This window comes from Quercus suber, unplaced genomic scaffold (genome assembly GCF_002906115.3).
Source record: "Quercus suber isolate HL8 unplaced genomic scaffold, Cork oak 2.0 scaffold_966, whole genome shotgun sequence".
Classification (NCBI taxonomy): domain Eukaryota; kingdom Viridiplantae; phylum Streptophyta; class Magnoliopsida; order Fagales; family Fagaceae; genus Quercus; species Quercus suber.
In genome coordinates this window covers 74,583-92,906 of record NW_027070386.1, presented here as the reverse complement: position 1 = coordinate 92,906, position 18,324 = coordinate 74,583, and the positions used below count along the sequence as shown (strand labels likewise).

The 18,324-nt window shown below is 32.9% G+C and overlaps 1 protein-coding gene and 1 long non-coding RNA gene across 2 annotated transcripts; both read right to left on the bottom strand.

The window, feature by feature from the left end:
• Window positions 1-289: 289 nt before the first annotated feature.
• Window positions 290-3,314, bottom strand: LOC136065428 (uncharacterized). The gene is made up of 2 exons (XR_010627049.1): window positions 2,982-3,314; window positions 290-2,742 (listed from the first exon to the last, which is right to left on the bottom strand). It is a non-coding gene; the product is annotated as an uncharacterized LOC136065428 (long non-coding RNA).
• Window positions 3,315-15,502: 12,188 nt separating this feature from the next.
• LOC111998726 (transcription factor TCP15) lies at window positions 15,503-18,058 on the bottom strand. The gene is made up of 2 exons (XM_024030815.2): window positions 16,545-18,058; window positions 15,503-15,974 (listed from the first exon to the last, which is right to left on the bottom strand). The coding sequence occupies exon 1, from the start codon at window positions 17,784-17,786 to the stop codon at window positions 16,560-16,562; it is 1,227 nt and encodes a 408-aa protein (XP_023886583.1). The 5' UTR covers window positions 17,787-18,058; the 3' UTR covers window positions 15,503-15,974; window positions 16,545-16,559.
• Between the last annotated feature and the right edge of the window lie 266 nt (window positions 18,059-18,324).

The window sequence follows — 18,324 nt, the reverse complement described above, 5'->3', positions numbered from 1 at the left end:
TGAAACAAAGGAGAATGACAGTACCGTTAAACTTGAAATATTGTACGTAAGATAATTGATTTTTTTTTTTTTTTTGGGTGAGTAATTGAAGGAGAATTACAATATTATTTATAATAATAATAATAAAAAATAGTTGGGGAAGGAGATATGGATTTATAATAATAATAAAAAAAAATAGTTGGAGAAGGAGATATGAGGTTCAAACCACAGATATGAGACATATGAAGATAGGAGGTAGTGTATTTATTTTGAAACAAATGAGAATGGCAATACCGTTAAACCTGAAATATAGTACGCATGCAGGATAATTGATTTTTTTGGGATAATTGAAGGAGAATTACAATATATATTTGAGGAAAGAAATATGAGATTCAAACCACAGATATGCGACACATAAATAACACTACTACAATTGGACCGTCACTTAAACCCCTCATTACTAATAAACCAAAACCTGAAATATATAATATACAATTTCCATCATACATAAGATACAGCACCTTAATATCTGTACTTAAGTTCTATCTTATTTTAACACACAAGAAATTACAAGGATATTTAAAGACACTACATGTACAGTGAGTTGAATGAATTAGAAACAAAGTAATTGTTTGCTAACATTAAAATGATTGTATGACACTATAGATGGCAATGCATGAAGACTCATTCGTTGGTATCAAATGCATAATAGAGTGATTAATTTCATGCCTTTCATATTCCATGGTGTATATTGACCTTGGTGGGGGTGTCTAAATGCCCTGGTATTGTAGTATCATGTCTACCAATGCTAATTGGTGGTACGTCCTCCAAATATAACTCAATACAAACCATCAGTCATGATGTTCCACTCTTTTAAGACAATGTTACATTCTGATTACTAAACAGAATCATGGCAGATGAGACTTACTAAACAAGGTTAATTGGTACCTGATACTACATTAATATGTAAAATTATTTATACCCACATACCTTAACTAGAAGAAGCAGGTGAAACCAAAGAAACAAGCCTTTTATGTCAAGATAGTTTCAATTCAATTGATTAGTTGCTTTTTACCTAGAAATTAGGGTTGCACTTTTAAAAAAACCAGTTCTTCTAGTTTTATCTGAAAAAACCAATCTTTCATGATCAATCATTAATTCTAAAAGGCCTAAAAAGCAAAAAAAAAAAAGCAGTTATCCAATTAAATGTCATCCATCTCAGATTGTGAGTAAAAGTAGCAACTTGCAAAAAATTTAGAGGTATATATATATCCGAAATAGAGCTAGATGTGAGTGATTTGCAGATATAACTTTGCAATTCCAATTAAATTATGTAGTTATCAATAAAAGCAAATATAATAGTAATGATAATGATAATATTAATTCTAGTAACAACCACCATAACAATTGCAATAATAACAACAACAACATTGCAAATATATAAATCCAAAAATGCTTAATCCTAAAGGATTGTTATAGGTGTAACTAATAATAACTATCTGGTGAATCTAGGCAGGTTAAGCAGCTTGATTTTTATAATCTTAGCATTTGGTGCTAACATCTCGTGAGTCGTGTGTTGTCCCAAAAATTCCTCTTAAAAAAATCAATCTTCTCTAGGGACAATAAGGAAGATTCTCCATTTAAGAATAAAAAATCTTTGTTAAATTCTCCATTTGTGCTTCGGCGCTTGTAGCCTAAAGAAATAATTGTCTCACATTAAAATAGATGCATTTTATGAATTAAATGATGTAACACTCTTGCACTTCCATATTCAGGTGATAACATCTAAATATATCATCTCTCGGAAATATTTGAGTAACTAGGGCTTGTTTTGTTCAATTTTAGTGCCTGAATTTCTTTCAACTTTTCACCAAATGTTACAAAAGTATTATAAAGGACATGATGTCAAGATTCGCATGAGCCTTGTAACCAAAGCTTTTTTGAATCACTCTCCCCCACTTATTGCAACAATGTAAAGTAAATGGATGTATAAAGTTTCGTTGCTCCAATTATTTCATCCTTTAATATTTATTGGTTGTAGACTTACCTTCCAAATTTCCCAATGTGGGGTTTTTTCCTTTTTGAAAAAAAAAAATCTAAATGAATAAGCTTTTAATTTTATAACTCAGACACAAAAGGTCAATTTGCCATAGGGCTTTTACAACAGATCAGGAAAAGCCCTTGACAAAAAACAACCAAAAGAAAGAAAAATAGCAAAGCCCACTTTTAGATTGCCTAACTCAACTCATTGGCAAAGGATGTATATATATATATATATATATATCATCCATAATAGCTGAAATTTGCCGGCCCACGTCTGAATCCCAATGTTAGAGAGTGACACTGCAAATATTTTTCATTTCTGTGCTCTAAGAAACCTTGATGATTTCTAAAAATGCACAGTACACACACAGAGTCTTATGTAGAACAACAACAACAACAACAAATTAACTAGCTGCAAACTTGTGATGATTTCTAAAAATGCATGGTACGTAACACATAAACATAAAGTCTAATGTAGAACAACAACAACAACAACAAAAAATTAGCTAGCTGCAAACTTGTTATGACGCCTAAAAATGCACAGTACGTAACACACATACACATAGTCTAATTTAGAAAAGCAACAAATTAACTTACAATTCAAGGACTGTAGCGAATGTGAGCTCAAAGAGTGTGAGCATGGAATAGAAAAGCCAAAATGTAAGCCATTGCTGATCATCACTACGAGACTTGGTTTCTTTTGCCCTGATTGAAGCATACCTATGAAAACAACACAGCACAGAAAAATGTGAATGGACACACATACGGTCATGCACATAACACATGTTGTGTGCCCATGCAGAACAAAACAGACACACACAAAAAAAAAAAAAAAAAAAAAAAAAAAAAAAAAAAAAAAAAAAAAAAAAAAAAAAAAAAAAAAACTTACAATGGAAAAAAAAAAATTAGAATATTTCAAAGTTCAAAGAGTACAATATAAGGAGACTTGAGAGACATACAAAGCAAGAACATCAAAGTTCTTTGCCACAACTTGGAGAAAATTATTCCCGGATGAACTCATCTTCCTTGCTGTTGCTTTTTAACTTTGTTTCACAACCTTAGAAACTTTTACAAAGAGAGTGTGAATAGTGACTACACATTACACATATATCATGAACCTTATTAAAAAAGCAGCTAAAAAAGGTACACAACAAAGAAATTTGGAAAAGGTTTTCCGATGGGAACTGATTTTCCGGGGGAATCCAAAGCTGCACGAGGAAAGAGGCACCGAATTCTTTTTGAAATCATCTGCTGTGTTGTCAAACACTGCTTGACACCTATTCACCCAATGAATGCTTGCCGCATAGTAAATACTATAAGTAACAATGTTAAAAATATTACAAATTTTATTATAGGGTAAAATATCATTTTCGTCCCTAAACTATGACAAAAATTCGTTTTTCGTCCCTAAACTTTCAAAAGTTTGTTTTTCGCCCCTAAACTATCACAAAAGTTCGTTTTTCGCCCCTAAACTTTCAAAAGTTCGTTTTTCGTCCCTAAACTATCACAAAAGTTCGTTTTTAGTCCTTAAACTTTCAAAAGTTCTATTTTCGTCCCTAAACTTTTCCAAACATATTGATTTTCGTCCCTCCGTCTGACGGAGTGCTGACGTGGCTTTGACAGTGTGCTGATGTGAGAGGGACGAAAATCAATACATTTGGAAAAGTTTAGGGACGAAAATAGAACTTTTAAAAGTTTAGGGACGAAAAACAAACTTTTGTGATAATTTAGGGACGAAAAACGAACTTTTGAAAGTTTAGGGACGAAAAATGAACTTTTGTGATAGTTTAGGGACGAAAATGATATTTTACACTTTATTATATATATAAACCATATAAATTCATGTGTCAATTTTTATTTTTATAATTAGATAGTTAAGGAGAATTTGAACCTTGGGTATCAAAACATCAAGAGGTATTAATTAATCAATTGAGTTACAACATTTTTGACTTGTTAATTTTTAAACATAAAATAAAATGAGAATTAAGAAATTTATTTATCATATTATTGACATAAGACCAAATTAGAAGTAATGTAAGGGAAATTATAATTTTATTGCAAAATCTTACATTATAATAAAAAAAACACCTTATTATAAATCATTAATCATAAAAAATAATTCAGACATTTATAGGAAAATTAGTACTAATTTAGTATTTTTTTTTTTTTTTTACAAACTTTATAATTTTCTTACAAGTGGTACTTGTAATTTTATTATCCTTGGACTATTTGTGTGGCAAAATTTGATAGGCTTGTCAGAATTAATTTCTTTTCTCACGTGATTTCTAAAAGCAGCACAAACGTCCTCTGTGATTGGCCATGCTGGGCCATGCAAACTTGACATTTTTTCAATGAATGGCCTAGCAGCTTAGAAAAAGAAGAGGGAAAAAAAGAAAGAAAAGAAAATTGATTCATCTCTTTTTATGTTTTTAAAATGATAAAATTTTATCTCTCTCTTCCAGTTGTCATCAATTAATCCAAATGAATCAAACAAAAAATAGTAACAGTATTCACTTTAAAGTTTTAAACCATTCAAATAAATTTATGCAGTACCTTTGGCCAAAAATGATTGTTGATAGAAAATGGGGGGCCATAGAGTACGTTGAAGTAAAGAGTAAAGACAACTGGGTCAGGTAAGTCAAGTAACTCGAGTCAGCCAGCACATGGTGATATCGGGTTTATTGGCTGCAAAGTCTTTCAAGTCTTCATGTTCACAAATATGCAGCCCAAGCACTTGAATATTTGCACAAATTGGTTTATGGATAGAAGATAAACCATAATGAACACACTCTTTGGGGGCTCACTTAATTAGTTCTGTAATTTTTACCAATTGACATTGAAAAATGTTGTTTAGAACGCGGCTTAATTACTATCATTTGTAATGAATTATTTAAGACTTTTTTAAACAAGATAATTATTTAGTCGAGATTCAAATCACAAAGTTGCTTGGATAAACATATTAATAACCAACACACCCACGGAGAGAAAATAGTTTGTTCATGGAGTGAAAATCCGGCCAAAATGGTGTAAACACTCTTAGGCAAAGTTTAAATCAAATACAAGTCCACCATTGAAGGTTGTTGTGGTATATACTTTACTCATATGACTTTATGTACATGTAGATAGACTAGTTTCTTGAGCTCCCTGCTCTTGTTAGTAATTGTAGACTCTTTCCTTGTGCCTTCAAAGTTACTTGTTGCCACAAGTTAATTTGTTGACCACAAAATCGATTCCTGGTCACTCCAAGGATTCTTGAAGATTTGACGTTGTCTACCATGGTTTCAACTTTCAACAAGAAGTCCAATACAATTTTGGTGATCTGTGTTTAATTAGAATACTCAACCTCTTAGTGGTATTCTATATACGGTAGAGGCTTGAAAACAAAGAATAGTTCTCTCTAAATTTTTCTCTATTTTATGAGGTCGTCTTCCTTCTTTAGAGATTAGGGTTGAAATAAAGTTTAAATGCAAATAGGAACAGTGACGGATGATCAGCAGGACCGAAGGGGGCCTTCCCCCCCCCCCCCCCCCACCCTAAATTTTTCAAAAAAATTAAAGATTTTTTTTTTGGGAATTATCCTAAATAATTTGAAATTTTTTAAATGAACCTTATCATTTGCTCCCCCCCCCCCAATACCCGATAATATACATACACACATACATACATACATACATATATCAAAAGAAGCCCAGCCCCTAAAGGGAACAATGAATTATAAAACGGCCCACATAAAAGAACAAAGAGGTGCGGCAGGCTGGGCAAACAAAGCTCCAGACCGCGGCAAATGCATGAGTAGCAGGCAGATTTTGGACATACATGAAAGGAAAGCACGCGCAAGGCTCAGGCACCACCAACCTATACCCAGCCAATATGGGACGTGGTGGGGTCATGGGTTAGAGGTAAAAGGTAAGGGGGGTACGGTTTGGTGGTGGGGAGAAGGGAAAAGACCTATTCTACGGCTCCTGCCCAAGCCCTTTTAGGAGGTACGTCCTGCTGGGATGATAGACCACCCAAAAGAGTCAAGGTTGAGGGGAGAATAGTTAGGTGCATGCCATGAGGAAAAGAGAGAGAAAACATTTACACCGTGGCAGGAAAGGGTACCACGGCGGACTAACAAACGATACAAACCTGCCTTTGTCTAGCGAGGGTAAGTGGTACACAAACGAACTCTTTGGTGGTTAGCAAGTATGCTCAGGCTAGACAAAGGCGGTTAAGGGGCAAAATGGTAAAATTCGGTCACAGCAAGCCCTATAAGAAGACTCTTGTCGTGCCCTATAGAGCAGGTCAAAAAATAGAGGTATTACGAAGTAAAAAGAAAACAAGGGAAAGAAAAAAGATAAGAGAGAAAACAGAAAACAAAGAAAGATAATACAATGGGCATGCACCAGTAGGTTGATTTTCCTCTCTGCTCCTTTAAATCCTGCTCTCTTCCACAGCATAAGGAGGATTCTTTTTTAAGTATTAACCATTCAGGTCTGGTTCCCTCAAAGTTATTAATCCCCACGGCAGGATCTTTCCTGGGAGATTATTTGCATTGAGAGGAGGCGTTCTCCCCTTTTTGGTTTTGCTCCTGCGGACTGAACTTAAACTTGATTTTTATACTCATTCTTGATTAATTCATGTTATCTTCTTTCTCCTTTACTTTTTTCGTAAAAGACATTGTTATGACTGTAATTATGCTTCATAAGTAGGGATTACTTGGTCATTTTCCTTTAAATAGTCAAAGTACTCTGTTTTGTTGTTATTATTATATCTACCTGCCATAACTCATCTGAAACAGCTTTGTTTGCCGTAAGTACACTCCTGGCAGGCGAGGTATAGTTTGTGCACAAGCCGGCCCAAGTTGAGTTACAGTTGGACCGATCTCAACTCCCTTACTCAGAAACATTCGGGCCCAATACCGCAGGAGGAAGTCCAGCCCAATGCACAGCACAAAAAAAGCCCCTACAATATATTATTTGTTATTATAATAACCAATATATTATATACCGTATGGCATTATAATTTATAAATGTAATTGATTAGTTTGATTAAAAATATATAGTATATACTACTATGTTAACATGTATTTAGTTGTTTATAGCACATATTGAGTTATGAAGTACTGTACATTACTATTTTAGATTTCATACACGCAATTTTTTTTTTTTTAAATATATGGCCTCCCAAAAATAAATTCTTGACTCCGCCACTAAGTAGGAATTGGCTTGAGTTGCCTACAAACACAACCTAAAAGCAAAAGAGCGCCAGCCTTCAATCCTTATTACACATTCACACTCAATAATATTACAAAGCATAAAACTCAATAAATTTGTCAGACATAGCCAAAACTAAAATCCTAACGGCCATAATAATTTTTTTTAATTACACAAAAGAAAAATAGTTGTCACTCTTCATTTCTAATTCCCAACACAGAGCGAGGGATGGGGGAGATGAAAGGGGTTCCTCTATAATTACAACTTTACAAACACAAGCCTAATAACTAGCAAGAGAATGGGCAATAGAGTTAGCTTGTTTGAATAATCAATAAATCATAAATGTAAAGCTTTCCAAAAAGAAAAATACTTAAAGTGGAGAAAGTATCTCATGAGATTGTCTCATATAAGAATTTTTTTTTTTTTTTTTAAGTGTTAGAGATTATAAGGCTGTAAATTAACTATAAAAGTTTAATAAATTTAAAGAGTCTCCTTCAAGAATAGTTCTGGTCTAACCTGTTTCACGAGTTTTGAAGATTGCATGAAGTGTTTCTTGAGCTTCAGCCCATAGAGGGATCACCCGGGTCCAAAATCTCAATCCAAACTGTATATAATGATGTTTGGTTTATGATTTCTACAGACAGTTGCAACACAAAGTTTTGATATTCTCTATTGACGTCTTTTTGTTTATTTCTTGTGAGTGTGAAACAATTAAGGTTGAAACATGGAAGGTAACTGGTGAGTACGCAAGCCCACAGACAAAAAAAGTAAAGTTGAATAACATGATGATGACAACATATATAAATTCCTTCATTTGGAGTCACTCACTCATAACTGATGTTGCATGGGTATGTATATTATTGCCAAATGTACGAATAAGAGTAACCATAGTGGATAGGTCTAATGGTTCTCAAGATCTAATGAGATTCATGAGGTCTTGCTTCAAGTGTTGTGACTAAATTTTTTCCAACCTTTTTAACTCTTGAGAAATTACTCGAAACCAGCTTGGTCAATGAACAACCTCATGAGCCGTTTAAGATTTAGGTAAATTTAAAATGGTAGAAATTATTGGCTAATGTTATACCACTTAATAAATTTTTTAAATTAATATTTTTAAAATTTTACTGTTAGATTATATGTTATCTATGCTCTTACACACATATGCCAAATTTTGCTTCCAGTTGAATGTTAATATCTTTTTCTTTTTCAAAATTTGTCTTTTATTCATAATTTAAATTCAACCATATACAGGGGGGTTTAGGAATTTTAGGGTATAAAGTATAATCTCTCTCTCTCTCTCTCTCTCTCTCTCTCTCTCTCTCTCTCTCTCTCTCTCTATATATATATATATATAGTGCGCTTCTTGCAACAATCAACTTACCAAAACCCTTTCCCCCCTTCTTATTTTATATTTGACACCAGTTAATAAATAAAATATACAAAACATTATTATAAAAAATAGATAATAATATAAGTGCCTATACAATATTTGTGAAATATCGGTTTAGTGTTCATTGATGTCCTAGTGTGGTTGGGTTAGCTATAGCTCACTAAACCCAATGAGTAGATGCTACTATAATCATCATATCATGTAGAAAAGCCACCTTTGATCCCCCCCCCTTACTAGTTCCTACCATGTTTAGTGCATAAACAAATATATAATATATTTCCTTGGGATCCAATCCAAATTAAGGATAGTGCATCAAAAGCCCAAGTACAGCCACATGCATGCATTAAATATGGTCCAACCAACCAAAACCAAATACTTTTTTCTTTTTTCTTTTTTTTTTTTTTTTGGAAAATGAGAGTATCTGAAATTCTTCAAGCACTCAAATATTCTCTCGAATATGTATAGTCCACCATACCACAAACATGTTAGTTTAAGGAAGAATCCCTTGTTTTTCTTACTTTTAAGGATCTTTAGCCAATTGTTGTTAATTTGATAAAGATCTTAAGGCTCATCTTCAATCATATGTTAGTAGGGTTGATTCAATACATTTTGAGGGCTAAAACGATAAGTTATATATTAAAATCACTCTTCTTACTTTTTGATATGCAAAATTACTAGTTAAATATTTATATTTAGACTTTATTAATTAACATCTCTTTTCTAATTGAGAATAGTTAATTAACTTAATCTTCTTGTGACATAATCGATCTTAAGTAAGATTTTATCAATTTTAATTTATTAAAGACATTATATACATATTTCACTTAATAATATATCTATTGTGTGGGGAACTTAATAACAAAAATTAAGGCCTTAAGGGTGTGTTTGTTTAGAGGTGAAATAGGTAGGGTGGATGGAAAATTTTGGAGAGAAAATAGGAAAAAAAACTTTTTTGAGTGTGTTTGGTTGGGTGGGGAGGAAGGAAAATAAATGGTAGGATGGAAGGAAAATAAATGGTGGGCCCAGGTGTTTTTTCTCCGGGCCCACCAAATAATTTTCTCCCCAAAATGAAGAGAAAACTGAATGGAGAAAATGAGGTTGCTTAATGGACAAAAATGCCCATATCTAGTTCTTTTTTTTTTTTTTCCTTCTTTTTTCTAGGCTGTGGGTGTGATAGTTGTTTTGTTTTTGTTAAACTAGACATGATTTTTTTTTGGACATGACTTTTATTTTTTAATAAATTGGGTGATTGCTTTTTTTTTTTTTTGTCACTTTTTTGTTTTAGTTGGCCATCATTTTTTAACAATGGCATATGAGTAAATTTATACAAACTCAATTTTTCTATCCCTCTACTTTTCCATTCCCAATCAAACAAAAAGATGAGAAATTAAAATTTTTTCTATTCTCCTACCATTTTCTATTCTCCTACTTTTTCACCCCTCTTATCAAACGGACCCTAAGTGTTTAGGAAAATTCACTGTCAATAATTAGGTTGGATTTCTAATGGCTTAATATTTTGGGGGGTTTTCTTGGAAATGGGGAAAAATTGCAAAGCCCAATTATATTTTTTCTTAAAAAAAAAAAAAACATTAATGATCATCGTATTTAAATTTAAAACAAATTTTGAGTCATGATGAAGGGCCTTGTGTCATTTTTTTTTTTTTTTGTGTGTAAAATTTTGGGGTATGAGGCCTTAGGCCTAGGCCTAGAGCTGCCCTCTCCATTACATAAAGAGTCTCAAGGGAAGATAAATTACATTAACTGCTATAGTTTTGTGAAATCGCATCAAAATTATTACAGTACAATTTAAACATTTTGAGATAACTGAGTTTATGACAGATAATGAGTAATGACCACATTTCACCATATTCCTCATTACTTCTTTTTAGCTATTATCACTGAGTACTCCATAGTACTTTTTTCCATGCTTTATGCTGAGGCCAACTAGTCTATAATGGAATGGCCAAGAAATGAATCATAAACCATTTCTGTTACCATTTTAATGTCTTAAATTGAGGGTACTGTATATTGTCCTGATAGAGTAAAAAATAGAAATACTACTCTATAGATACTTTTACTAGCCCTTAAAAGCACTCACCCACCCAATAGCAACTCCTTTAAAGGTCCATTGTAGCTGCTGCTTCAAATTTCAATATGGTTGTAGGCATGTAGTATCATCTTTTCCTTTTTACATTTCATGAAACCAAAGGGTCCATTAGATTCTCTAGTTGAGAAGCACTGCTACTTTTAGGTACAAATGTACAATTGTTTTTTTCTTACAATAAGAGCACTGCCATCATGTGTGTCAAATGCCAAATATTTGGCATTTGACACCCAAATGCCACTACTCAAGCTTTATGAGGTGTTTCAAATGTGTCAAAATTTTACAACATGCTACACTACCGTCTTAAATATGAGACGGTACGGATATCAATGCCAAAAATATTTTGGCTTATTTAATTACTTTTCTCTCTCCTCCCATCAGATATCTCTCTCTTTGTTTGCAACACATCTCTCTCTCTCTCTCTCTCTCTCTCTCTCTCTCTCTCTCTCTCTCTGTTTTGTTCTCTCATCGCCGATCTCACCACGCCACGCCACTGACCACCATGCCACACCATTGACCACCACACCACGCCACGCTGATCTCATCATGCCACGCTGGTTTGTTTGATTTGGTGGATTTGATCTCATCACGCCACGTTGGTTTGTTTGACCACCACATCACGCCACACCGATCTCTGTCTGGTTCAAAGATGCAGGTTTGTGCCAATGGATGTGGGTTTGTTTGATTTGGTGGATGTGGGTTGGTGCCGGTGGTAGGTTTGGGATGTGGGTTTGTTTGATTTGGTGGATTTAGTATGTGGGTTTGTCAATGTGGTGGGTTGTTGTGGATTTTTTATTTTTATTTTTTATGGTGGCGTTGGCGGATGTGGGTTTGTGCTGATGGTGGTTGTCGGTGTTGTTGTGGCAGTGGTTGTTGGTGGTCGTTGTTGCAGCAGTGGTGGTTGTGCCGTTGTTGTTGTTGATGATGATGATAGTGAGGAGTTGATATATTATTTTAGTGTGTAGTAAATATTATTTTAATGTATAGAATTGAAGGATAAAACATCTAATAAATGGAATATTGTAAAATAATGTGGTAAAATAATAAAGTATACTTTTGGTGTGTCAAAATGACATTTTTTATAAGAGACCTGATGGTAATGCTCTAAGTGGAAGATGAGATATTGAAACCCAAATTCTTCAAAAGTTCAAATAAACAATACTCTTGACACTTGTAATTATAACTTACAATATTATTAGAGAGATATTACGTTTACAACAATTTTACAACAAATCACAGGTGATTAGTTGTTATTGGTTCAAATTTGAAACTAACACTAAGATTACTTTTTTACTCCAATAATAACAATCAGTAACAACTTGCCACTTAAAATTTGTTGTAAAAATGTTGTAAACATATCATTTCTCGTATTATTATATTGCACTCTTTTCTTCAATTTGACAATACCAGCATAGCAAGAACATTTTTGCTGGTCATGTGGTCCGAAATCGATGCATGATGAAAATTTAAATATATGGTCTAGGCTAGGCCCACGTTATGGTCGATCTAACTATTCTTTACAGTGATCCTTTACAACTTTCCTTTCATATTCAAATTTCCTTTTCCATGGAGTAAAAGGAAATATGGAGATAAGAGGTAGGGTATCTATTTTGAAACAAAGGAGAATGGTAGTACTGTTAAACCTGAAATATAGTACGTAGGATAAATGATTTTTTTTGGGGTGAGTAATTGAAGGAGAATTACAATATCATATATATATATATATATATATATAAAGAGAGAGAGGTTTAAGTTACACTTGGTGTAACTTTACAAAAGTTACATAGTTTTTACACTGTAGTTTTTTAAAAGATCTAACGGTTGGAAAAAACATCATTAAATGCTATTTCTTTTCCCCTCATTACCTAATTAATACTACAATTTTTTTTCTCTCCTTGTGAAATTCTTTCCATACCTTTTTTTTTTTTTTTTTTTTTTCCATCCGTAGAGCATAATATCATTTATTATTTTTCTTTCAACCGTTAAAGAGCACTATATAATTTTGGTATGGGCACAAACTTCAGTACAAATCTATTTGCAAGAAATTCAGATGATCTAATCATAGCTATCCCTGAACTTGATTTTTTTTTTTGGTTGAGAAATTGTTAGGAATTTAGATACTAAATAGTACTTGCTCCTTTAAAATTTTATTTTGCTCTTTTCATTAATTTGCTTTATCCAAACGAACATGCTCTCAGTTTTTTTTTTTTTTTTTTTTGAAGAGGAACATGCTCTCAGTTAACAACTAACCAAGACGCTAAATAATAATAAACAAGAACTCATAATAGCCACACCACTGTAAACAAGTAAATCCGTAGCAACGAAACCACTTCTAAGTTCTAATGTTAACTTGTGGGAGAAAATAATAAAAAATGACACCAACTTGTTGGAGAAAATAATAAAAAATGGACACCTAATTGAAACTAACTTCTCCATAGCACTTTCTAAAAAAAAAAAAAAAACTTCTGCATAGCATCAGGTAGCTGCACTAATTTTCAAATTGAGTAGAAACGTATGAGGAATGGTAAAGAAAAAGTTTCTCAAAAAAAAAAAAAAAAAAAATTCTGCATAGCATCAGGTAGCTGCACTAATTTTCAAATTGAGTAGAAACGTATGAGGAATGGTAAAGAAAAAGTTTCTCAAAAAAAAAAAAAAAGAATTTCAAAGAAAAAGGAAAGAATGAATTAATAAAGAGAGAAAGAGAGAAAAGAGAAATATTTAATGAGGAGAGAGATAATGTGGAAACTATTAATTAGGTAAGTATTTAATGATATAATAGATAAATATGTCTTATTTTTTAACCGTTTTATCTTTGAAAAATCTATGACTTAAAAAAAGTGTAACTCTTGTGGGTTACACACCAAGGTTAAGTCTAAGTTATACTAATGTAATTTTAAGCAATATTGTACAACTCAATATTTCTTAATTAGATGAATTTTGACAAATCTACTGTTAGATTACATTATTTTCATATATTCTCCATACTCGCAAAATTTCAAGGTGATCAAAGATTAATAGCCATGTCATCAATCAATTGTTTAAATTTAAATTTTTGTAGTTTAAAATAATGCATAAAAGATGGGTTTATGGATTGAATGGTAAATTACATCCGATTGGCATAAAAATTGGCATACATGTTAAGAACATATAAAACATGTAATTCAACAGTTGGATTTTCAAAATATGAATCCATTAATAAGTTATTGGGTAGTTTAACATTACTTAGAATTACATTAGATTTAACTTGAACCCAACCTATATATATATATATATATAAATAAATAGTTGAGGAAGGAGATATGAGGTTCAAACCACAGACATAAGACATATGAAGATAGGAAGTAGTGTATCTATTTTGAAACAAGGGAGAATGACAGTACCGTTAAACTTGAAATATAGTATGCAGGATAATTGATTTTTTTTTTGGGGTGAGTAATTGAAGGAGAATTACAAAATATATATATATATATATAGTTGAGGAATGAAAGGTGAGGTTCAAACCCCACACACACACACACACACACACATATATATATATATATATATGAGACACATAAATGATACTATTACAATTGAACCATCACTTAAACCCCTCAGTACTAATAAACCAAAACCTGAAATATATAATATACAATTTCTATCATACATAAGATACAGCACCTTAATATCTGTACTTAAGTTCTATGTTATTTCAACACACAAGAAATTACAAGGATATTTAAAGACACTACATGTACAGTGAGTTGAATGAATTAGAAACAAAGTAATTGCTTGCTAACATTAAAACGATTGTATGACACTATAGATGGCAATGCATGAAGACTCATTCGTTGGCATCAAATGCATAATAGAGTGATTAATTTCATGCCTTTAATATTCCATGGTGTATATTGACCTTGGTAGGGGTGTCTAAATGCCCTGGTATTGTAGTATCATGTCTACCAATGCTAAATGGTGGTAGGTCCTCCAAATATAACTCAATACAAACCATGATGTTCCACTCTTTTAAGACAATGTTACATTCTGATTACTCGACAGAATCATGGTAGATGAGACTTACTAAACAAGATTAATTGGTACCTGATACTACATTAATATGTAAAATTATTTATATCCACATACCTTAACTAGAAAGCAGGTGAAACCAAAGAAACAAGCCTTTTATGTCAAGATCGTTTCAATTCAATTGATTAGTTGCTTTTTACCTAGAAATTAGGGTTACACTTAAAAAAAAAATCAGTTCTTCTAGTTTTATCTGAACAAACCAATCTTTCATGATCAATCATTAATTCTAAAAGGCCTAAAAAGCAAAAAAAATAAGCAGTTATCCAATTAAATGCCATCCATCTCAGATTGTGAGTAAAAGTAGCAACTTGCAAAAAATTTAGAGGTATATATATATCCGAAATAGAGCTAGATGTGAGTGATTTGCAGATATAACTTTGCAATTCCAATTAAATTATGTAGTTATCAATAAAAGCAAATATAATAGTAATGATAATGATAATATTAATTCTAAGTAACAACCACCATAAAAATTGCAATAATAACAACAACAACAACATTGCAAATATATAAAACCAAAAATGCTTAATCCTAAAGGATTGTTATAGGTGTGACTAATAATAACTATCTGGTGAATCTAGGCAGGTTAAGCAGCTTGAATTTTTTTTTTTTTTTAAGAAAAAAATAAAATCTTTCTTTTTAAGGAGACAATTACATTAAGAAAATTCTCCTTATTAATAAAGAAAATTCTATAAAGTTATTGTTATTGGTGTCAATTTAACAACATTATTTAAATGTTTAATTTTTAATTTTTGTTATTGGTGATATATTAATTAATTTATAAATTTACATAATAAAATTTGTAATATCTGTAATATTACCTATCAAAGAGATTTTTACTATTTACTTGCAATTACATTCATGAAGAAGAATCAATCATGCATGAATGACCTAGCTAGAAGACCTATGTCTTGGGTTGCTATCAATAGGAACACAGATTGGACAACTAAATCGAAGTATCCATAAAAAATGAGCACCACATTTAATGAGCGGTCCAGATGGGAACAATAAATGGGAGACGTACACACAAGGGCAGCCTTCATCATCACTATTCAATGGTGCCAATCAGCCACCCTTATATGAAAAAGAGGAAGAATGATCCTCCAGTTAGTCAGTGTTTGCACATTGATTGTTGGCAATGTATTGACCAGCCATGGGGCTCACTAAACCTGAGTTGCTGAGAGCCATGCCATGCCACCTGAAAGGCTGAACAAACTTACCATGTCTGGTCTGTATTCTGCTCTATATGAATATAATGGTTATACTAATGAATACATAGAAATATGCAGTAGTAGTATGAGATGCATGAAGAGCTCAGCTCAGCTAGATGTACACAAATCAGAATATGGGACCACTTCTTTATGAATTGCAATGCTGTAACAACATTGAATTCCTCTCTCCTACCACAAAGAGAGAGAGTGATTGTATATGTCATTACTTATTAATATAAGTTTGTTAAACCTAACCTTTAAGTAAAAATAATGAAAATGCAATAAACAAATCTTTAAGTGATATGAGAGAAAAGAAACAGTTCTGTTCTGTCACACTAAAAAAAAAGACCTTTAAGCAGAATCAGAAAATACCCATGTTAATATTTTCTTCTCAAACCCTAACAACAACATTCCTCACTAACCCCCAAACCAAATTCAAAATATATTAAACTCAATTTTAAAGCCAAATCAAACTTAAGCCCGTGTTGCCAAATCAAAATATATGTACTTAAGGAAAGTACTAAAAATAAAATGAAATTAATGCAAACAAACCATACACTTGTAATTTTGATCTAGGAGTTGTGACTTGTTTCACGTCCATCTTCTCCTCCATGATGATGTGTTCCACTTGCCGGAGACTCCATAGCTCCGCTACCCACAATTGGCCTATACGCGTTGAGCGCAGCAAGCATGCCTAAATGAGTGTCACCACTAGCACCGCCGCCGCCGCCACCACCACCAATTCCAGTACCAAATTGTTGGCTAGGCAATAGAGCCACAGGAGGAGCAAAATTCATAAAATGTAGCCCACTAGACATAGGTATAGAGCCTCGATACATACCAGCACCACTATTAGTACCACCACCGCCGCCACCACCACTAGAAGGGAATGTCCACATAGGGTCATGACCACCACTCATCACTTGTGTAGTACTAGGATTCGGATTTGTCAACATCCAAAACGTTCCTGGATTAATCGAACCCGAATTACTAGACTGTAACAAATACCCACCCATTTGATTTTGTGACATTTCTTGCTGATGATCCAATACTGGTCTTCTCTTAGTAACTCTCCCTTCACAATCAGACACGTCCAACAAAGTCTCTTGCTTTGCCTGTGAATGCAATGTCACATTGTTCACATTCACATTAGAATTCAAAAACATAGACGAATTGGAATTTGAATTACCAGAACCACTGTTAGTCTGATCCGATGATGTTGTACTAGGGAACAAAAAACTACTACTAATATTCCTGTGGTGTGGCATTGAAAAATTTGAACTATTGAACAAATAGCTAGTATTATTCCTCATGAAGTGTGAAGGAGCTGACATGGTTGAACCTGAGCTACGGAGAGAGATATTAAGGGACGTGAAGTTAGCTGGAATAGTACCAGTCCCAGTTGCAGCAATCACTGCTGGCTCAGCTTGTTGTAATAGCCACTCAATGGTTTCACCATCGGACTTGTGACCAAGCTCTCTAGTGAGCTGAAAAACTCTAGCAGCACAAGCAGCAGGCATTCTGATCCGGCGGCCACGGCCATCGACTTTTGTGTGCCTGTCTTTTGTCGATGTTCTCTTTGGTGGTGGCTTATTATTGCTTAACTTGGATTGCTCACTAGCTTGTTGAACTTGAAGACTAGTACTTGTAGTACTAGCAGTAGTAGTAAGAATTGTAGTAATTGTATTAGGGTAGTGTGAGCTAGAACAAGCTGATGAAAGATCTTCTTCTTTTTTCTCTAGCAATTGTAAAGGGAAATTAGGCCTGCGGAGACCATTTTCATGATCATCCATGATCATATAGGTGGAGATGTGGGGGTGGTGTATTTTTTTTTTTCAAAAAAAAAAAAAATTTGTTTTGTGTTTTTCTTTGGTCCTAGTACATCTGTAGGTGACCCTCAAAAGAATTGTATCAAATTGGTGGCCTTTGGTGGGTCTGTCTCTCACTCACTTGTGGAGCATGGAATTCCTTTCAGATGGGAATTGGGAAGCTGAGTTGTATAGAGAGAGAGAGAGAGAAAAAAAAAGAGAGAGAGAAGAGATAAGGGAAGAGGGCAATGCAAGCTTTAAGCAACAAAAATAATGAGTGGGAATAATAATAAGGGGTGGGTTTAACAATTTTTTTTTTTACTTTTATTTTATTAAACTAAATGGGTTTTATTAGAATAAGGGTTTGTTTTGCAATTTTGTGGTTTTACTTTTTTTAGAAGAATGATTTTTTTTTTTTTTAATTCTGTAATTTTGTGATATTTTTGTGGATTTTTTATTACTCTTTTTTAGAATGAGTGGGAATAATAATTAGGGGTGGGTTTAACAATTTTTTTTAATTAAATGGGTT

Coding starts and splice junctions, on each gene's coding strand:
- LOC111998726 (XM_024030815.2), bottom strand. CDS start 17,786: ATGATCATGGATGATCATGAAAATGGTCTCCGCAGGCCTAATTTCCCT.